This window comes from Podarcis gaigeae (assembly GCF_964106915.1).
Source record: "Podarcis gaigeae genome assembly, chromosome: 6".
In the NCBI taxonomy this organism is placed as follows: domain Eukaryota; kingdom Metazoa; phylum Chordata; class Lepidosauria; order Squamata; family Lacertidae; genus Podarcis; species Podarcis gaigeae.
In genome coordinates this window covers 75,838,973-75,862,218 of record NC_139682.1, presented here as the reverse complement: position 1 = coordinate 75,862,218, position 23,246 = coordinate 75,838,973, and the positions used below count along the sequence as shown (strand labels likewise).

General features: G+C 41.7%; 1 protein-coding gene across 2 annotated transcripts in view; it reads right to left on the bottom strand.

The window, feature by feature from the left end:
• Window positions 1-23,246, bottom strand: part of BCAR3 (BCAR3 adaptor protein, NSP family member) — a 73,813-nt gene that overhangs the window by 14,954 nt on the left and 35,613 nt on the right. Inside the window, exons 1-3 of one of the 2 annotated variants that reach the window (XM_083743348.1) lie at window positions 16,891-17,149; window positions 5,598-5,741; window positions 632-1,074 (exon numbers count right to left, since the gene is read on the bottom strand). In XM_083743348.1, coding sequence (XP_083599474.1) covers window positions 632-1,074; window positions 5,598-5,741; window positions 16,891-16,974 — 671 coding nt within the window. In that variant the 5' untranslated portion in view covers window positions 16,975-17,149. Of the gene's footprint in view, window positions 1-631; window positions 1,075-5,597; window positions 5,742-16,890; window positions 17,150-23,246 lie in introns of those variants that run through there. The other variant, XM_083743347.1, reaches the window with a different exon arrangement.

Sequence of the window (23,246 nt, the reverse complement as noted above, 5' to 3'; positions counted from 1 at the left end):
AGCTGGAGGATGGGGGGGGGGGGAACAGGGAGATGGACTTGTAGCAGCAGCACTGGGCGGGGGAGTGCCTAACCTTTCTCCCAGCAACAGAAATCACTGCCACAAAGCTACTAATAGGCTCATTCGGGTGGGGGGGGAGAGATAAAAACACAGGCACCAGCCTTTCCCCCAAAGCAGGGCTAATAGATGTTTTAAGAGCAAAGGGTTGATAGATTTTAAAAGAGAACCAGGCAGGGAGAAAAGGCTAAAGAGCCCTTCCCAAGTAGTAGTAGCATTTATTAAATTTACATACCGGCCTATACCTGTAGATCTCAGGGCAGTTCACAACATAAAATTACAGTATTAAAAAGTATGGCTTCCCCCAGCCATTTCAGACAAACCTAAGCTGTTTTTAGGCTTTTTTTTAAAAAAAGTCAAGAAACCCAATCATGGATCTTCCACACAGATTCATGAGTGCAGATGGGTTCCCCTTGGCAGACAGTCGCTCTTCAACATGGAGTGTGATGGGAAGGGGTAGAGCTTCCTTGATCATGTATACTCCTCTCTTCCCTTCTATAATTAGAGCCATATTCTGATCTCCTGTGTAGGACGTCCATCTCAAACTCTCACAGATGGCACAAGATAGCCGTACCTTAGAAGGTTTCCTCGGGCTGAATTCTGCTCTCTGGCCTGCCGAGTGCACATATTAAGGCTCAGTCTTTTTGGAGTTTCCACTTTTCCTTCCGGAATGCTGCCCTCCCTTTGCAGGGCTGGGGAAGTGCCATATTTTTCTTCCAGACACCTCAATGGGACAGTCCTGTTGATGGGCTGAAAGATAATTGCTCCGCTCTGCTTTGAGATTGGCCGGCGGTTCCCCACATAGCACCGGACCAGGCCAGGGATGCTGTCGAAACTTTCGTCCTCAAACTGGTACTGAACACGGCAGTAGGCTTCGTTGAGCCTCAAGATGGTTTTGTTGATCTTGAAGTGCTGAGAGGTGTTTTTCCACTGACAGGTAAGGACAAAATTCCCAGGGCTTGAGAGAGAGTCCCTGATCAAGAAATCGCCATCTCTCTGAACAAGGCTTTCAGACACCTTTAAGAGAAAATCAGAATGAGATTAGCCAATATTGGACAAGTGTACCCTTACTTTCTTTTACTGAAAGCCTCAGCATGCATATATATATATATATATATATATATATATATATATATATATATGTGTGTGTGTGTGTGTGTGTGTGTGTTTTTTTAACGTGGGTCTCCAGCTGTTTTTGGACTACAATTCCCATCATCCCTGACCAATGTTCTTGCCAGCTAAGGATAATGGGAGTTGTAGTCCAAAAACAGCTGGAGACCCAAGTTTGGGAAACTCTGTCCTAGAGTAATCATTCCCACAACCTAGTGTCCTCCAGGTGTTTCCAGATGTTCACCATCCCTGACAATTCACTCTGAGGCTGGTGTGAGTTGTAGTCCAGATATAGTTCTGGAATAGGACTATGCCGCTATTCAACATAGTCAGCTAAGCCACAGGCCCTTCTCCTTTTCTGAGGTTCACATACAATTTTTCCATCTCAGTGATACAGAAGACCTGGCACTCTGTCTTCTGGTATTGCGCTTAGGCTCCAGCGCCTGACAAAGATAGTTCAAACTGCTACTTTTAAATTTGGACCTTGCAAAAGACTAAGATCAGCTTTGCAGCCCAAATTCTGATTAGCCTAGGAATATAAGTAGAATCCATGGGATACCCTGTCATGATGAAGTTAAATTCCTACCCTTGTTTACATCTGGAAACAAGGCCATGGAATCCTTTGTAGCAAAACAAAGCTCTGGTAGGCACATGGCACCCCAACATTAGGAAAGGCGTTCCTCATTCACAACTCTGAATTACTGGGCACACTGAGATCTGGACTGCAAGCCAAGACATCTCCATTCCTTCTTGCTAACACTAAGGGTATGGACACATTACAGGCTTAAAACACAGCTAGGTTTTTCCTTTTCTCAATTAGGATAGAAGAAATGGAGAAATGCATAAAACTGTGGTATTCCATAAGGAAAGACAGGATAGACATGGGTTGTGGGTGCACACTGCTTCCTATACCAGTGGTGGTAGTGTACTGGATGCAGAGTAAACATGAGTGTGCCTGCAGCCTGAATAAGGATTGTGAATGGCTCTCTCAATAAGAACAGCTGAGTGCCATGTGGTCATGTACTGTACTCAACTGTGTACTGCTTAAGTAGTCAGAGAGTGTTTCATTAGCCTTAGCATCCCACTGATTCACTTTGTTTTCAGCTCAGATGAGGACACCTGCTGTGTTTTCAATCCACCTAACACAGCTAATTATGAAGGCCGTAGCCTGCAGGAGCCCAAACCACAATAAACCAAAAACAGTTTAAGATTCCACACAACAAAACAAAGCCTTTTTTAAAGCTGCTACAAAACAAACATAAAATACGCTTCTGGAATTTTTACGGGCACACCAAACTGTAATTTGCAAAGGCAAAATAATAATAAAAATCATGATGTGATCAGAACACAAAGAGCTTTCAGCACCCCAAAGCTAAAAAGATGCAGAGCTGTGTGACTACACAATGCGGTCAAAGCCAACAGAGCTTACAGTGGCTCTCTCTTTCCAGCTAGTCTCCTATATTCCCAACATGCTGCATGTCAGGGACAAAATAGGTGTGACGTTAATTGTGTGAATATAAATTAATATACAATTATTTAATAGAACCATAAACTGCTCAAGCAGCAGGAGGAACACTGGTATAGTGAAGGAAAGTTTGATCCTTTTTCCCTTTGTGTTGGTGCCCACTCCAAAACTGCTACGGGTGTGTGAAGAACTTTGCACTAAATACATCTATCTGTCCCTAGCTTCAAAGATGGGATTATCTTCCTGGGATAAATTCCTGTTCCTACTAAAAGACATGGATAAGTATTCTGCATCCAGGACAGTGAGGTTTCCTGCTTGCATACTGCCTAAGTGCATTAATACTAAAATATTAATGGAAACGCTATTGATTACAACAGAGATGCTTGACTTCCTTGTGGCATCAATATTTGATATTTGAAATGTTTTTCCCCCTTGAAACAATTTCTGAAATCTTAATTGTACATGCAAGATTTGTTTCTTTGCTATACAGTTGTAACTTGGAAGTCAAACGGAATCCGTTCCGGAAGTCTGTTTGACTTCCAAAATGCTCAAAAACCAAATTGCGGCTTCTGATTGGCTGCAGTAAGCCGCAGAAGCCCCGTTGGACATTCGGTTTCCAAAAGAACGTTTGCAAACCAGAACCATCACTTCCGGGTTTGTGGCGTTCGGGACCCAAAACGTACAAGTTACAGGGCGTTCGACAACCAGGGTATGACTGTATAGCCCAGGGGTTGTCAACCTGGTCCCTACTGCTCACTAGTGGCCGTTTCAGGATTCTAGGTGGGCGGTAGGGGGTTCTACGGCACAAGCTGAATCCTTCCCTCGAGCACTGGTGGGCGATAAGGAAATTTACCATCAAGAAAGATGCATTAGTGGGCGGTAGCTATAAAAAGGTTGACTACCCCTGACATAGCCAAACCAGCACAATAGCAAGTGGCTGTGTCAGAATAAACGCATTCTGAATCTGAGTGAGTCCTGCTGTTGCTTGTCCCCAGCAGAGGGCGAAACTAGACATAATGGCCAAAAGCATCAACTGTGGCAGGCTGCATTTCACCACCTTCTCAAAATGGCTTGCTGGAACAGGGCCTTCTCGGTAGTGGTGCCCGCCCTGTGGAACATCCTCTCATCAGATGACAAGGAGATATACAACTTTTAGAAGATATCTGAAGACAGCCCTGTATAGGGAAGTTTTTAATTGTCTCACTACGTTTCTATATTTTGTTGGAAGCTGTCCAGTCAGATGTGTGGGATACAAATAATAAAATTATTATTATTATTATTAATTATTCCTAATCTTACAATCACATAAATGCAGCTTCCTCCGCACCCACAAATTAATTCTGATACTCCCTCTTTTTCCAATTACATTTTTTTTTTTAAAAAGAGAGAGATAGTTAGAATGGCAACTATGGTAACAGCCAGGTTTTCATCCCATGAAAAAATGTGCAAATGATGGCATTTTGTATGTATTTTACTATGGTGGGATTTTTTCTGGTAAGCACAACTTTGGAAAACTCGCAAATACTCTGTTTTCACTCTGTTTTCTCTAAATTGTGCCCATTGTCATAAAGTATCCTCCACACAACCAAAACCGTAGCTGAGCTCAGCTACCATCAAGGTAGAACTTTCTATTTAAATTGGCCCTAAAAGTGACCTCATCAACGCCTTTCTTCAGTGGGTTCAATATACTGGCTTTCTTTACCGTTATCTGGCAGAATTACTCATAACTCTAATTTTTTTAAGGCTCTCGTCTTTTTCATCAGACAAGCTTTAGCCAATAAGCATGTACATCACATGGCCACCAGATTCTGCTATCTCTGAATGGTTTCCAGGGCTGATATCCACAGGGAGGCTCATAACTCCAGAGGTCTGCACTTTGATGACTAGCTCATGCTGTTTCAGTTGCATTAGATTAAAATAATAATGTCTGCTTTCAGACAGATGTGGAGACGCATGTAAATATGGTGAAAACAAAGAAAAAAGCAATGTGTTGCTTAATGCTTTAAAACGGCCTCCCATGTCCTGATTCCAAAATCATCATCAATATAACATCATTCAGTTTCCAGCAAGGATCAAGCGATTTCTGTAGCTAGAGCAAATATTATGTGCTCAAAATCTTGCTAATCAGAAAACCCGATTCCTGCAATCAGGGATAAATGAAATAAATTAGAAATATCTGGCTGATTTTTACATAAATTTAGTCACGTTTTCCAGTAACATCGATCCCTTTTCTCCAAGATAGGACTGACAGGGAGTAAGAAAGGAAAAGCAAAAATATCGAAACTGTGAGAGCTATCACCTTGCTTGTTGTTTTTTATAGTAAAGATTCTCAGAATAGATTGGAGTGTCAATTTCTGTGCCAGAAAGGAGACTTAGCGGTTAGTGGCCAACTCTCTCATAGCTATATTCCCAGCTATGCTTAAAGCGTTGCCTGGGAGTGTATTTTAGAATTGAACCTCTGGTGATATAATTGGGTTCAAAAACTAACTAAATGACAGTTCCTGCAAGTCTCTTTAAGATAATCTTTATATTAAATAAACAAGCTGAGGGATAATTACAGGGAGAGTAAAATTGGGGTCTTGCAGGTTTCCTCCGTATCATTTGCGACCGCTCTAAGTGGGTAGCAGGCGTGACTGAACTGGATCTAGGCCCAGAGTCAGAACAAGGATAGGTTTCTGCACTTCCCTCTATATATCCAATTCCTCCTCCCATAATAACATCCTCAGGTTTTCACTTTTCCTTTCCCTGCTCCACAAATGCTGGATTTGAATTATTGAGCACAAGCGCGTTCATAATAAATTTGAACCGATTTGCAAAAAAACACACAAAAAAAAACACAGGTGATTGTGAAAGACTTGAGATAGAATTGTGAAGTACCTGGATTTAGCAAGCAAGGAAGAAAGAACAGGAAAAGAAAACTAGCTGGCAGAATCACCCAACTGAGAGAGACCGAAAAGGGACACACCTGTCGTGGAATACGTCCATGATACCAGGCATGGCTGCGCAGATCTTCACTGCTCAAAAGGAGCTCCTCTTCCAGCTCTTTCTTGAGTTTTTCTGGGGAACTCTCCATACCCAGCCTGTCCATAACATGCTTTTCCTTGGAAAACTGCAAGAGGGAAAGAGAAAGGAGACTTGATCACCTCAGGCCTGACTGAACGCCTTATCTTGCTCAAAACTTTCATTCTGCCCCATGTGCCATGAGACTCGCAACAAGCCAATGAAATCCGCACGCCACGTTTTATGAGCCTTTGATCCCTAAGCAGTATTTGTGGAAGCTCCTGCCAGGTGAGAAGCTAGGTAATGATTACATGCTGCAAGGTGATACTGTAAAATGTCCCACCTGGATGCTTGCGATAATAACTGGCGTGGCTGCTGAGTCATTTCTGTACCTTTGCAATAATAACGCTTTATGGAGAAAGGAATAAAAAGAAGATCCCAATTTGGGAGAGCCATAATTGCTCAGTCATCAGCCATGTGCTTTGCATGCAAGAGGTCCCCCAGGTTCAATCCCTGGCATCTCTACAGGAGGGTTGGAAAAGAGTTCCTGTCTGAAACCACTGGAGAGCTGATGTCTGTCACTGGACAATACCAGCTCAGTATAAGGCAGCTCCAGCACAAAATTCCATGTTTTACACAAGTTACACATTATTGCTAAACGATTATTGCCAAAAAATAAGAAAAAGGTGCATCAAAATTTGATTCACCATAATCACATTGTTTTCCTTTGTGACACCTCCTGCAATACCTTCAGCAACAATTTAGCTCTCTCCCCCCTAATCACTTACGGCTGGTTCGGACCCAATCAGCATATAAAATAATAAATAGGCTTGGGTATATTTCTGTTACAAAGCTTAAAGTCATATATAGCACAGGGTGTTTGTGTTTTGGCTTAACTGTGGATGATCCTTATCACTTTTACTTCCTGTGAAACTGAGCCTTGTCAATTTCACTTTCCCACTTTGGACTGCAGAAGTCAAACAGATAAAGCTCAATTTTCCAGCAAAGGAAACTGCCTTATACCCAAGCATACTACTTGTGTGTCTACCCCAGAACTGTCTAGAGCCTTGGGCTTATGTCTTTTCCAATTTCTTTATCTGGCAATTCCAGAGACTGAATCCAGGAATTGTACAAATAACACACTCTACATTACTGAAGGTAAATAGGTACCACTGAGGCGGGAAGGTAAAAGTGCTTCCATGTGCTCTGGCTTCCTTCATGGTGTTCCATTGAGCCAGAAGATTAAAAGCAAGATGAGTGCCACACCCCATAGTCAATTTGACTGGACTTAAACGTCCAGGGGTCCTTTACCTTTTCCTTTACCTACACTACTGAGCTATGGTCCATCCCTAGAGCTCACTCCAAAGTGCCCCCTTTTTAAAAAGATGGGAACAAATAGAAGCCAGAGGGGGTTACAGTTCTCTCTCTCTCCCCTCCACAATAATGCAGCCCCCTATCACCTATATCCTGTCCTAAGTGTAGCAGTGTTCAATATTAGGGATTATTAGGAAAGCAAACACATTTGGCTTATTGTATACATTTCTAGTCACAACATATTTAAAAAAAAAAACCAGTGCAGACCAAATGGCAACCCAACGCTACCGTGTTTAGGGATTTTATTTTATTTTTAATTTTTAAAAAACTACAGAGATACAGGATACAATGGTACCTCCGGTTGCGGACAGGATCCGTTCCAGAAGTCCAGTCAGATCCCAAGGTTTCCACAACCTGAGGACCGCTTCTGCGCATGCGTGCGCGGTGAAACCCGGTAAAATACCTCCGGGTTTGCCGCGTACACATCCTGAAGTTTACGTAACCAGAGGGTTACGTAAACGGAGGTACGACTGTACAGATATATAAAACTATTTGTGGTGTGGGCACAAATATGTTTCTCCCCCTCTCTGGGGGGTCATCCAATGAAAATGATTGGCAGAATATTCAGAATGGACTCAAGAACACACACAGACAACCCATAATTCACTTACAAAATTTGTTGCCACAAAGAAAATATGTCCCTGAGCCACAGTTGTTGGGACAACACTGGGAGATGTGCTGAAAGTGGAGCAATCACACAATGCCAGTTCATTCAGTACACAACTTAGATGAGACTGTTCTCATTCACATTCTCAACACACCACCCTCACTGTGTCAAGTAGAGCTCTCTCTCTCTCTCTCTCTCTCTCTCTCTCTCTCTCTCTCATCATCTTCTTCCCTTTCGACAGGGCTCTGGCTGAAATATCCCCACAATTCTTCTTGGCATGATGTCAGCGACCTGTCCAATGAGAGATTCTCGTCTCTGGCACTCTGATTAAGGATCAGCTGTTTTGTTCTTCACGAACACAGAATTAGGAGACGCAGGGTTAAATTAAAAGATGTGGGAGCTGAGCTCTTTGTTCTCTCCCCTCCAGTTTATGCCTGCTCCCTTAGTTCAAACAGACAGCTCACAAGGCTTCAAGCAGCATTTTAATTAAGCCCAGCTGGCTCTCTTGCTGCTATTATTGCAGATTTTGTTTCAAAAATAAGGTATCCGTTACAATGATTTGTCCCCTACTCAGACATATTTGCTTTCTTTTCAATCTGGACTGTTTACATTTTGCTTTGTAGGCTGTGACCTGGTCCCAAAACACAACCAAAAACTGAAGAAACAGAAAGCTCTCTCATCAAATCAGTGACTGATGCAAGAAACTGGTCCTGTGTTTCCCAAGACTCTGCTAGTCACACACAGTAAATAATAGTAAATTCCTGGGCACGCTACAGCATTATTATCACATGGTCTGATCCCTAAAGTCATTTGCACAAGCAACACTTAAAAATATTTTTTTAAATGGCCATCAATTTAACAAAAAGGCCATGTGCACTCACTCCCCTCCCCCCGCCTGGTCCTCTTTTCTAAAAAGAAAAAGAAAATATTGCCTGTCTCTAGCCTTAAAAGGTACTTTCACAGTGTCTATCACTTATCTATACATACATACATACATACACACACACACACACACACACACACACACACACCCCTATATCTGTATCTATAAATCTGGGTATCTGCAGCAGCTTGCTGGTTGCTAAATAAATCCTTGCTTGCTCCTTCCAAAAACAGCAGCACGAATAAAGGGATGCAGAGTTGGAGACCCCATTGACTGTAGAGCGTTACCATGCAACAACAACAACAGAAACATTGCCCTCACAAATGGCTGTGCATTTCTTCTTAGTAACTTGGATGAACCCCAAGGCCTCAAAGTGATGTGACTGCATCTCTGCAGTACTTGAGAAAGACCAAAGGATGCAAGTTCTCATCCTCCAATCTAGGTTTTACTATGAATGCTCTGATCTTGAGAGCTCATCCTCCATTGTATGCACTGTAGGAGGCATTTGCTACAGACTTCCTCCCTTGTGCAGCTAGTCTATTAAACTACCGGCAATTGGCCATACCATTAAGAGAGCATTGTTCTAAGTGGAACATTGCCAAGAAGAAAGACTGTTGTTCTTAGCTGACCTTTTTAATGCGATGGGAGCCAAGGCTGGCTCTATTGTTGATTTTCCTCTTGTGTTTCGCCTTCAAAGAGCAATGCTTTAAAGTCAGGGGTCAGGGAGAGCATCACCAAATGATAACAGTTTATATACATGTATGATGCAGGTTAGGAGCCCACCAGAATTTAGAAATACTCACATCACTGGATATTTATTTCTACCAAGTTAACTTTGACCTGAACTCCCCAAAAAGGGGTAGATCACTGCCAGTTTTTGTATGAGTAGATTGCAGTCTCTTGGAAGTTGGCCGTCCCTGACTTAAGTCATAGTGCCATCATGGCTGCAGGAATAAAATGGGTCTTCCTTTTACTAACCTGATGGTAAACACATTTAAACACATTTATTTACACCATTTTGTTGTAAAAAAGGATTCGTATTTCTCTCTACATAGTAAGAATGTAGTGCCTCATCACAATCCTGGATTTGCATGAAGTCAGGACAGTAAAAAGGAGCACAAGAGAAGGCTGGTTTCACAAGAGCAGTTGCCATGGTATAGGAACAAGAGGGAAGGGACACTGAAATGGGGTAAGTGATGGTTTAAAACAACAGCAGAAGTTTGAGTAAAGCAGAGATGGAAAGGACTGGGAGGAAAATGGAGATGACGGCCACACGGATGTTACTAGCCCGGAGATAGAAAGATGACAAAGTCCCTACCAGAGAAGAATGGCAAACTGGGAAGGCCTAGCCAGATGGGTGGTGTATAAGTAATAAAATATAATAATAATAATAATAATAATAATAATAATAATAATAATAATAATAATAATAATACTATGCCAAAATGGCAAAACTGACTGGAAAGCTCAGGAACCAAAAATACCCAAACTTTTATAAAGAATGGGAAAAATTTATAACTTATCTGGGAGACCACTGTAAGCAGATGAAAACATTAGCAGGATTACAACAACACTTGTAATGTTGCAAATATTATGGACAAAATGGAGTGACATAAAATCTGGATTACTGAATAATATGCAGTTGAATGGGTTGACAATAGGACCCATGGAGGGGAACGTGGTAAGTCCAGAGATTCGGATGACTCTCTAAATATGGATATGCATTTTGTATTGTTACAATTTTATACTTGTAAAACCAAATAAAAATTATCAGTTAAAAAAAAAAGGACAGAGGAAAATGGTGGGTAAGTGCTATGGAATATTTGAGTGCTTTGCATCCTTCTCTCACACATAAGGCAGCCGGGGAACGGAAGCAGGAGAAGCTTGGGTAAAGTGAGAAGGGAAAGACACTGAAAGCGAAAAAAGTGGCTGTTTTGAACAAGGCAGAAGTTTGAGTGAAGCAGGGGTAGAGAGGCACTGAGAGGAAAGTGGCAGCTGTAAGAAACAGCAGAGGTTGAGTAAAGCTGAAAGTTCAGATCATATCGAGCTGATAATGTTGTTTCCTCTCCAACATTCACATTATAATCTGTGGTGCAGAGACAATAAAGCTGATGGTACAATTCTCAACAGTTCCCTTCTTTTCCTCTCTCCTCTCCTTTTTCAGTCTTGTGTAAATCATGCCCATACCCATATTACACATTACTGTACATTACATTACATTACATGCATTCACATTACATTGCGTGTACAAGTTTTACCCTCAAGAAAGGAATCAGCCAGGTAAGCAATTGAATCAGCATTGAACCAGCAACTGACCCTGCTCTAAATGTCAGAGCTCAGCCTTGGAACATCTGAAATGATGGGAAAGTGCTCCTGTACAAGGCATCTTAAACCCAGGCACCTCTCACTTTTTAAATAAAACATCTCATAACACTCCAATCACATAACAAATACTCCAATCTCACAACAAGTTTCTTCACCCCACCCCCAAATTATGAATTCCGCCTCCCAGATTTAGAAAGTCTCCAGATTGCCACTATTTTTCAGGAGGGATTCATACAGATACAAAGGGTTGCACAATTTAAGTGCATTAAAGTACTCCAGTGGCCTACCACAACATATCCACTTAAAAAAAAAAAAAAGCAACCCAGCCAGATGTGTGAAGTATAAATAATAGTGGTGGTGGTGAAAGTGTTATGAAAGTGACAAGGAAATGCACTGTGGGGTGTGTGGATGATTAATGGGAACCCGTTTAAATGCCCTGTAAACAAATCAGGACAAATGCGGAATGAATGGCCACTGGAGTATGATCACCCTGTAAACAAAACAGAACGAATGCTCAATTAAGACCAGCCATTGTACAACCAGTGTGTAAGCTTTGTGCAAGCAAATCAGCAATTGATGCTGAATAAACAGGTCATCTGGAGGAGCCCTTCAAATAATATAATAATAATCTCATTTTATTTTGGGTTTGTTTTTTCTTACAACAACAACAACAACGCCCCTGGTGAAATAAAATAAAACAAGACAGTGACTTCATTTTTTGTATGTACATAATCTCTAGTCTCTCTCTCCTCATTAGGGGAATGCTTTAGCAATCTTCTCCATCTCTTTCGTAAAGTATTATTTACGTCTAGCGTACCTAAAAAGTTAGTGGGGCTTCCTGCTCTCTGTGATTAAAAAAAAGGAAACCTGAAACCCTGATGAGATTTTGAGTAAGCTGTTTGTGCAACATTTTGATGTCCTCTGCCTTCCTAGTAGGCTATCAGCCTTTCCTGCTGCTATGCATAGAGCCCTGCCAGGATACACTGAAATTAACCCCAGGAGCTGCCAGTCAAGGGCTTCTCACTTATGACAGGAAAGACCTCCGTGAGCAGATTTCACATTTATGATGAGACAGAATGCAGCATATTTAGAATACTCTCTGAATCTTCCTAAACTACAGATCCTACAGATGCCCACTTAGGAACGGCTTGCAGTAAAAACTAGCAAAATGCACAAGGCAAGTAGGCCAAGGAGCCTATTATAATTTAAATAACAAAATACAAGAAGAAACTGAGCATAATATAAGGTTGTAGGAGCTGCCCTAAAAGCTGCTCCAGAAGCTGAAGCACGAGCCTGTCATGCTCATCTTATCGTGATCTTAAAGCAGTTGCATTGGCTGTTAGTAAACTAACACACATGGTTTTAGTCTTGTCCTATAAAGTCCTAAACAACCTGAGAACAGAATACCTGAAAAAGTATCTTTTCCCTTACTGCCCCCCCCCCATGATTGCTACAATCAGCTGATAAGGCTCTCCTGTACTGCTGTCTGTGGAAGTGTGATTGACATCAACCAAGCAGAAGGGCCTTTTCTGTGGTGGCTCCCTTGTTGAGGAAACATCTCCCCTCAGAGCTTAAGCAACTGCCCACAATGATGATGCTTATGCACCTTCTAAACACACCTCTGTCCTTCCAAGCAAAGTCACCATACTTTTAAACTCTTCCCTGAATTCCAAGGGCCTTTTAGCTGTTGTTATTTTAGTGTTAGATATGTATTTTAAAATTGAGGTACACTACCTCATGATTAATGTGTGAGGCGGTACAGAAATGTTTTCATAAATAAGCAGCAAAAAAAAAAAACCCAACCCCAAATAAGGGTAGTCCAAATGACAGCTTATGCCCACAAGAGACACAAACAGCAACCTGCTTACTACAGGTCATTCCCCTTTGTACCATAACTGCTGCACTGTCTCTGCACAGACAAGAATATAAAATGATGTCACATAATTATGAATATTCATTTGGAATTCACCCTGACTGTTGTGCTGCCAACTCCTAAGAGAGATGGGAAAGAATTTGTGGTAGAGGCTCATGAGATCACGATCAAGGATTAAAGACAAAGCTTTGGGAGGGTAAAGGGGTGGAGCTCATGGTACAAACATGATGCTCATCTAAGGCAGGGGGCAGCCAATGTGGCACCTTCCAGGAGTTACTGGATTATAGCTCCAAACATCCCTGACCACTAGCGAACAGTGGTGGGCTGATGAAAGTTGTAGGCCACACCACCTTGAAGGCATGTTGGGTATCGCTCATCTGAGGTGCATGGCTATTCCATATGCTTTCAAAGTCCCCTGCTACCATGCAATAGGTAAAGGTAAAGGTACCCCTGCCCGTACGGGCCAGTCGTGTCCGACTCTAGGGTTGTGCGCCCATCTCACTTAAGAGGCCGGGGGCCAGCGCTGACCGGAGACACTTCCGGGTCACGTGGCCAGCGTGATGAAGCTGCTCCGGCGAGCCAGCACCAGCGCAGCACACGGAAACGCCGTTCACCTTCCCGCTATAAAGTGGTACCTATTTATCTACTTGCACTTACTTAGGGGTGCTTTCGAACTGCTAGGTGGGCAGGAGCTAGGACCGAACGACGGGAGGGATTCGAACCGCCCACCATACGATCGGCAAGTCCTAGGCACTGAGGTTTTACCCACAGCGCCACCCGCGCCACCATGCAATAGGGCCTAGTAATATTGGTTGGGCATGTAGAAAATAAAAAGCTATCCCTTGCAATCTTATTGGACTACAGTGGTACCTTGGGTTATGTACTTAATTTGTTCCGGAGGTCCATACTTAACCTGAAACTGTTCTTAACCTGAAGCACCACTTTAGCTAATGGGGGCTCCTGCCGCCGCCACGCCGCTGCTGCGCGATTTCTGTTCTCATCCTGAAGCAAAGTTCTTAACCTGAAGTACTATTTCTGGGTTAGCGGAGTCTGTAACCTGAAGCATATGTAACCTGAAGTGTATGTAACCTGAGGTACCACCGTATAACATTTCCTCAGCATCAAAGCTTATACTTCCAAGGCGGAAAAGGCCTGCAGGGCAGGGATCAGGTCTTCTAGGGCTCACAACCAATAATAATATGCAGAACTATCTAAGCTCCACGGCATCCATCAAGCTTCACAACTATATTCTTAGCGTGCTTCTATTTAAACTAATGTACTGGCTCTGGTCAGAGCTAAGATCCTGCCTTACAATCTTGTCAGCACAGATCTAGCTGAGATTCCTGCATTGCAGGGGGTTGGACTAGATGACCCTTGGGTTCCTTCCAACTCGTACGATTCTGTTATCCATTTCAACTTATATCCTCAGAGAGCAAAAGTTAAGTTGCCATCTCTGGTCCTCTTTTTCTATGCTTACAAATGCTTTAAAATAGAACTTTATTGAACATGAAGCAGCAGAGATCTCAAAAGTTCTGCAGTGCATAACCAGCCTATTTTGAAGAGCTGGGAGCCTCTCAAATGGAATCTTATTTCTGAACAGGGCCAGATGGATTTCTATATAAAAATAATGTGTCTCCCCCCCCCCCCCATCATCCTGTTTCCCCAGAGGACATGTGGATTGAGTCAATGGAATGTTACCATGACAACATGCTGCATGATTTTAGGTATTAGGCCATTGTGCCAAGATAAACAACGTAGTCAAGAACTGTAGCTCTAATTCTACTTTGATAATGAACACTAAGCCTCAAAATTCACATGGAAGTTTTTATACCAGCTGGGCTAAAATAATGGCTTTTACAACCTTAATCATGACCTTAAAACCCCTTCTTAAGTGGCGTGTTTGAACCAGCAGCTTTCTTTCCATTTGCTCTTACGTCACCCCGCAGTAAATTCCTAAGTTGCTCTTCTGCGAATTGCAGTCTACTCCACAAAGAGAAGCCTAGGGGACTCCTTGTGAGTAAATGCCTTCCAAGACAAGTTGACATGCTGGCATTAACAGCTGCATGCACAGCAAAAACTCAACATGTTTTCCTCAACATCAAAATATAGTAGCTTGCATGGGCATAGCCAGGATTTTTGTTGGGAAGGGCAGGCCTTGGGGGGGCGGCACAAAACCTCAGTTAGCTATGTATTTGGATTGATTATGATTGATTTAGGGGGGGGCAGCTGATAGCAGGGGCAGCAAACAGTGGTGAGATAATAATGTGCTGGGTGGTTTGCCCTGCACCCCCTAAACTAGCCAGCTGCACTGAGGTGGTCTAAGATTCTGCCCCATTACCAGTGTTTAAGTAAAATTATGTTTCCAGTCTGGTCACCTTCTGTACATTGGAACAGAAGAGGGACACTATCTTGCCTTTTGCCTCAGGCAGCAAAATGTATTGGGTCATGAAATACTCCCTGCCACCCTGCATGCCCTATCACCATTCCCCTGTCAGGGACCCAGGTAAGCCCTGCCCCACATCACGAAACGCAGTGTACACACACCATTTGAATGGCAATGCCCATCAACTTTGTGGAGGCCTGGCCCCCTCAAATATTTTATGGGGCGCGGGCAAAGGGCCCTTGATCCTTAGGAGTTGGCTCCTATATCCCCCAATGCAAGTCTGTACCCAGACTAAACAATGCTGAATCATAGCCAGGATTTCCCTCATAACCAGAGTTTGAAACCAGGATTTGAAGATAGTTATGTAAACCCTGGTCATAATGAATCGATCACATAATGAATAGATCACAAACAATTAAAACCAAAATAGGAGGGCAAAATTCATAAAAGGAATATATGAATCTATGGCATGTTTCTGACCTCCTAACTGAGGGATGGAGTCACTGTTGTTTATGAGCGTCATCTTTTGACAGTGATTAGTATTAATAATAAAATTATTCTTAGAGTTGCATACTTAATCTGAGATTTCGGTAACACAGCGCTTTAAAAAAAATGTATATAAATATATTTTGCTAGACCCTTTTCATGAAACTCAGTAAAAGGTATCTGATAAAAGAAAGTACATTGTGTTATGAATTTCTATATTAAGTGCCTGTGTATTATTTTTAGTCATATAGCATATCACTTTCAGGTTCCCGTAAAGAAAAGCAGAGATGTTTTGAATGCTTTATGTAATCTAATAACCAATTTGTAAATAAATCCTTCTTGCAACTACTGACTTCACATTTTCTTTATGATGCAACCTTCTGTCTGTTTACAACTTCAGGTTAGCAGGCAGCCTAAAGTTTAAAACAGAGGTTATTGAATAATTCAGTCTTAGTAAATTTCAATGCATGTTGACCTGATCTGCATGCATCTTCTAATCTAGACTATTGTTATTATTATTAATACTACATAATTATTTATTTATTCAGACCTCATCTTTTTCCCTGATGGAACTCAAGGCGGCTTACAGATAAAAACCAACAAAAAATCATTAAAATACAATTAAACATTAATAGAATTAAAGCTATGTACATATAGAAAATTAGTTGAAAACATACCAATAATTACAATAAAAGCAGCACAAAGAAAAAAGCATGGATCAGGAAATATTTATTCATCCTTCCCAAATGTTTCAAAGATCAAGACCACATATCTAAATATGTTTTTAAAGGCATCTTTTAAAAGGAAGTATGTTTAGAAGAGTATATCTGGAAAAAAAGGATGCATTTAAAATGTTATACTCATGAGTTTTCACACAGATTTTAAAACAAACATTGCAGATTAATTGTGGAAATGGCACGGAAAGGACTTGTGGGTAAAAGAATGCAATAATTACCCAGACTGAAAATAAGACTATTTTTTCTTATTTATCTTTTCAGCTACTAGTAGTCCTTATACCAGTTCTATCCACAAGCAGTTCAGAGTGGCATACCTGGGGATTTTCCACATTTTATCTGCGCAAAATCTTGTGAGATAGGGAGGGAGAGATTTGGCTAAGATCAGTCAGCGAGCTATGCGGCTGAGCAGGATTTTGAACACAGGTCTCTGTGGCAGACTCCAACATTTTAACCACTACACCACAACTATGCCTGGACAACAGTGTGTAACATAAAAATGTGACCTTTTCTTGATCTGTAGATAGAATATACGTGTAAGTACAATAGCGATATCAATCACACACACTTCCTTAACATTACAGACCACCTACCTTGACACCAATAATGGCCTTGCGGTGATAAAAACAGCAGAGAGATGCTATGAGCGTTTGGAGAACATTGGAATCTTTCGGCATTTTCAGATCTTTTGTCCCGCAGACCAACAACCTCCCTTGGCACACAAGAGGAATGGTCCCTCCCAGCTACTTCCAAGAGCTCCCACTGAGTTTAGCTCCTGCTTTGCTGGGTCTTCTACACTCCCCCCCCCCCTCCCCAACCTCATATTTTAATCCCAGGCCGTTTCCTCAGTGAAAGCTGATCCTGTCATCTAAGAAGGTCATCTCCCGCTTGCTTCCAGCAATGGATCAGAATCATCATGGGACTTCATTCAGCTTGCCAATGAAGTCCTAACTCTCAAAGAGAGGGAGAGGAGGGAGCGAATCTCTGTTTGGGAATCCCCCAGATTACAAACCACAAATCCCCAACCCAGCAAAAAAATCATCACCTTGTTCTTCAGCGCGTAATAGATTGAGTCATTGGGCCCAGAAAGGTTTCCAAGTCCAGTTATACCTCTGCAGCCACATACTAAAAAGCAATGCCCATGCTTGCATCAGTAACATTGCTACGTACATGACTGATAAGCAGGGTTCGGGGGTGGGGGGAGAACAGTTGGTTGCCTAGGGGGTTGCATGTCTCTGTTACTCATCATCTACAAGGTTACATCCTAGCGCACAGGTAACCAAGGAAAAAAAGTCGAGACTGTTTGTCTTGAAATAGGAAGCTGCTGACAACCTGTCATGCAACAACAGAGTGCAGCCAGTAGCATCATCACAGCAGCTGCTAGCGTCATAGAAGCAAACGCAGCCTTCCTCTATTTAATTAGAAGATAAGTCGGTCAGATCTGGTGCACACAATTATGCAGCCTTCTGGAAAGCAGCACTTACTACAGCTCTCTGGGCAGCCTTTGGGTAGGAGGCAACTGAAAAACCACGGGATTGCTGCCATTGATTTCAATTGAAACAGGAGATTTCAGCTTCTGGAGTGGGTGGGGGCAAGTTCCTTTGAAAACACAAGTTAAGCCAAACTTTGTCACTGGCAGACCAGAAATAAAGGTCAGTCTATACCCTATGGTTCTGGACAGAAAAAGCTCAACACAAATAAGGATTATGCAAGGCACCATGCACTTTAAAAACATATCCCTTTCAATGCTTTCCTTTAATTATAGGTTGCATTGCAGAATCCAGACCACACTGCGCCGTGAGCAGAAAGTGGAAGGCCTGTAGAAAGGAACTTGCAGAGTAAAGGGTCCCAAATGTGTCAAGTTAGTGATCCATGTGACAGCGTTGTTTTTAAATGTGGTGGGAACATTCCAACTTGTGATTTCTAACCAAACATCTGAAACAGAGTACAGGCCAGAAAATATTTCTTTGAACATGAAAGTTCCACAATGTAGGCAATATGAAAGAAGTCATCTCCCCCCTCCCACTTGACATTATAAAAAGTTACTGGAATTCTCCACCACAATATGTTTATTATGTGGCAAGCATTTAAATAGTTTCAAGTACATGACCAGCCATATATAGTTTTGAAAACATCCAAATGTTTAATTTTAGGTGTTTAATTTTAGAAGGAACCAGAAATCCATTGCCAAACAGATGCATAACTTGTCCATAATGTGTTCACAGAGCAGCCAGACAGGGGATGGATTATGGGAACAGCTCTCTTCCTAACAGCCTTGTTCTATAGTTTCAGTAAAGAATATTTTTTTCCTGTTGTTCTGACTGTATCTGATGGAAATTCTAAGTGCAGACAGGGTAGAAGAGCTTTGCTGGATTAACTAACCCAGGCTTCCTCAAACTCAGCCCTCCAGGTGTTTTTGCCTACAACTCCCATGATCCCTAGCTAGCAGGACCAGTGGTGAGGGATTATGGGAACTGTAGTCTCAAAACATCTGGCTGAGTTTGAGGAAGCCTGAACTAATCCAAAATAAGAAATACTGCAACGAAACTGAGACGATCTAGTTGGATAGTGATTTATTATAATCCCTAAACCTGTTGTGTCAGCAAACAGATGCTCAGGAAAGCAGATTTTGATTATAGGCCTACTGTTGATGTAATAAAAGTTTTGCTGATGCTTGCAGGGACATTTCTTTGCAAGTATAGGAAACACACATCTTTTTTTGGTATTTTCATATTCCATCAATGCTCAGCTCAAAAGAGTCCTGCAATAGCTTACAAAACAAAAAGTGTTTTTCAGAACAGCTAAAAATGACAGTAATTCAATAGGATGTTCACTTAGGCATTGTAAAAAAAAGAAAGAAAGACGTCACAGATTTGCATAAATGTACACCTCTTAAGTTATATGGACAGATGCAAAATTAAAAATAACTGTTTTAATTTAAACAGAAATACAATGCATCTCACCATTGTGGAAAAGACTATGACCTTATATAGAGATCTCAGGAGCTTGTTTTTTGGGAAACCTTTTGTGAGCAAGACCTGGTTGGACCCTCACTCATCCCAATTGTGATCTTTCGGCAGGCCACAATAAAGCTGTTACAAACAAGGTGGCCATTTTTTTCAATAGCAGCTCAAAAAAAAATCACTATAATTTCCTAAAGACTTCTGCTGTGAACAGCAAACAGGACCACTCACAATAGTATGCTTGATGTTCTTGTTAATCTCAGTTTGTATTGATAATTATTAGGGTCATATATTATGCGTGCTATTTTCTGTCCTTGTTTCTCTGGTGTTTCTCTTAGCTGGAGTCCTAATCTGCAACTAATTTGTGATGGTTGGTATCTGTACTATTCCTCTGTTTTGTAATTGTCATTGTGACAAACGTAAATAAAATCGATCAATTCTATTCTACTCAGTTGGCTCTCCAAATACAGGCCCATTTTTATGGTTTTTTATCTTTAAAACTGACTTGGACCAGGACAACCTTTCAAATAGGACTGTCCTCTGCAAAGCTGAACACATGACCATTCTACATCTCAACTGTTTCCACTTAGTGCCTACTTTATTGATCCAATTTCACACAAAATGGATTGGGCTTCTGCATCAGACGAAATCCACTGAGGGCATTTTGCGCACAACACTGAAAGTGTATCTCTGCATTTCCTGTCCCTTTAATGTGAATGTAGAACCAACCTAGGATAAGTCACTTTGTATTCGATTTAAAAGTAGCTCTCCTGCTTTTTATCCCATGGGAACCATATACACAGATGGGAACAAATTGCCAGGGAGGTTCAAAGGTCAATTTTAAGGTCATGAGCAAAATAACAAAGCAGCAGTTGTCATATATTCCCTAAGCCTACTAATTGTGATGATATAGCTAGTTACTGAGATTCGTCTGGCAAGCAGTTGGTGTAGGAGGTTTGTTGTCTCTTCACATAAAAATAAACTGAAAGTGTATTGCATGAAAGTACAGCATCAGATCTACCCAACAGAAAAGCTCTAGTCAGCACTCAGTTATAATCTGCCAGAATACGGATGTAACAGTTAGAGGAAAGCATCTGTTCGTAGATTCAAGCTCAAAGTGGGTGAACACTAGAAACTATTCTAACAACACACCTCATATTAATGTGACCATTCAGAATTAAAACAGCACTTACATAGCTGCAAAAATCAAGCTACTTATTTTAAATACAGTGGATGCTAGGGTTGCAAACGTGATCCATGCAGAATGCACGTTCGCAACCCGCAGCTTTCGCAACCCGCGTCTGCGCACACGCAGGTTGCAATTCAGCGCTTCTGCGCATGCACAAAGCACAATTTAGCGCTTCTGCGCATGTACGACCGCCGAAACCTGGAAGTAACCCATTCCGGTACTTCCAGGTTTTGGCAGTCCGTAACCTGAAGCGGCTGTAACCTGAGGTATGACTGTACAGTCAAAGCCAAGTGACTGGCATGTAAAGTAAGTCAGAAGATGAACACAAAGGACTTCTAAATCTCACTGGTTTCAAATTTAAAAACATGCTTCCACCGAGATCTACTTCAGCAAAATCTAAATTGCATCTTGGCAGGTTGGAAGCCAGCAATATGCTATTCCATCCATGTATGCATGCACTAACATAGTCTTTTGCACGTGCCCTGTTTTTGTAGCATTCACATGGCATTTCTGCACATTACATAAACGATATGACTCCACCACTGAAGTCTTGCACCACTCCTCTAAAGAACTGCTGCCACTGCTTATAGGTCAGCAGAAAACAAAGCTTTCCACAGTGAAGCTCAACACAGACAGCAGTTTTTAAGTGACTTAATGGTGGTATGAGAAGCTTTTCTGCTCATAGTGCACTGTACATGAATATTCTTCTGTCCCACTGCTACCAAATAGAAGGTTCCTGGTGCAAATGGATGCCGCTTCCAGCTCGCGACATGTCGAGTTGCCAATTTCCACTGGTTGCCCTCCCAACTCTCCCCACCTTGTGGAACAACACAACACCACACACACTCTGCAACATACTGCTCAATTAGTGTCCTCTGACTTTGGAAGGACTCGCATCACAAACTGGTCAACTTATGTCTATCTGCAGCCTTTCACAGGATCAAATCATCATTTTCTCTAGCTCAATCCTGTTTGCTCTGACTAGCAGTATCTCCCACCCTTGTTCATTGGATCATTTAAATGGAGATGCCAAGGATTTAACTAGGAACCTTGAAGATGCAAAGCATGAGTTTCATCTTTGAGCCTCAGCCATTTCCAAAATAGTGACAGCCCAGAAAAATATTTTTAGTTAGAGACCATGGCTCAGCTGTAAGAAACATCCTTTGCATGCAGGAGGTCCTAAATTAAATCAATGGCATCTCCAGTTAAAAGGATCTGGTTAGTACGTTGTGGGAAATACCTTCTGAAACAGGGCCAGGAGGCCGAATCTAGAACTGGCTGACCCTTCACAGGCCATTCTGACAGGAGGGCGGGGTAGCTTACCTATCAATTACCTGACATTGTATGACACCAGATGAGTCAAAGTTCAAGCCCTGGGTGCAGGCAAAGCCTTATCTCTGCTAAGATGGAGATCAGCCTCTTCATGCTCTTTGAGAGTAAAAGGCAGCAGTACAGGTTTGTCTCTGCCCCAAATGGCCATATGGATCAAATTCAGAGACCTGGAAGGCATGGTTAGGCACATGGGCTGCAGGTTCCCCACTACTGCTGCAGAACCATTTCCATCTCCGATAAGCAACACTGGGCTAGATAAATAAATGGTACAAGGACAATCCCTAAATTCTAAGCTATATATATCTTTGTGTCATAAGGTCGCAAAGGAAGTTTGCATTCCCAAGAAGGCAACTGCAACTACAGCTATTGTTTTCTATTAAAGGACAAGAAACAAATGGGAAGCAATTGTTCTTCTATGAAATAGGGTGAATATAATCTGGACAATACATGTAAAAATGTATTGACAAAGCTTATTTTATGCATGCTACTGCTAACTAAATGGCCCTGCTGCATGGAGGAACACAATGCACCTCTTTTGTGTTAAGAGTCTGAATCTAGTATCCACATGGCAAGAAATTACACTCTGGCACCCCCCTATGGATAACAATAATATGTTGGGAGAGTTTGTTTCAAAAACGAAACACTGCAGTGCAGCTCCTTTATTTTCCTTCTTTTGAGGAGCTGAGAAACTTGCCAAGGTTGAATCTCCAGCAAAATGGTTTTGAGTAAGGTGCAAAAATGCCTCATTCTACTTTCAGAACTTTTTAGTAACTAGGGTGCCCCAAATGTCAGCTTTCTTAATTGCCTAGAAATACCTTTGCCACTTAGGAGTGCAGTTTTTATCTCTCTTCCTTTCCTAGGTTTCTTATCCACTACTTCTTGGGCATCTGCACTAATTGAAGGATATGCAGGTCTGTGAACCTGTGTCTATTTAAAAACCAACCAACCTGTATTGAGAGAGAACTGACTAAACATAATGTGATAGTCTTGAACCAACGAACCGTATACATACTAAATTTTGGAGTTCTAACCCATATCAGATGTACAGTTTAAATAACCCTGTGAGCTAGTCAGGGCAATCAATTACTGAGGCCCAAGAGTTGTGGTTCTCAAGGATTTGGTAGGAGAAGATAGAAAGTGAAACGGGAAGATTCAATGACAATCAAATAAATATTTAAACATTTCAGTATTAGTATTATCAGTATGGGCTGGATAACAATTATTGTTAAAGCAGTTATTTTATAATTATCCTTTTCCAGAGAATCTGTCCAAGTCCAAAGTGAAGTTTAAGCAGAGTATCTCACATTTTAATACCAGATAACTTGTTTTCTCTTTTGTATCAATGGGGGGGGGAGAGACATCATTCTACTTGTCACACTAGAGGGCAGTGTATTACCACAAGGAACATTGCGTAAGTGGATCTAGAACAGCTAAACCACAGCGATTTATGTTCAACCATTTCAGT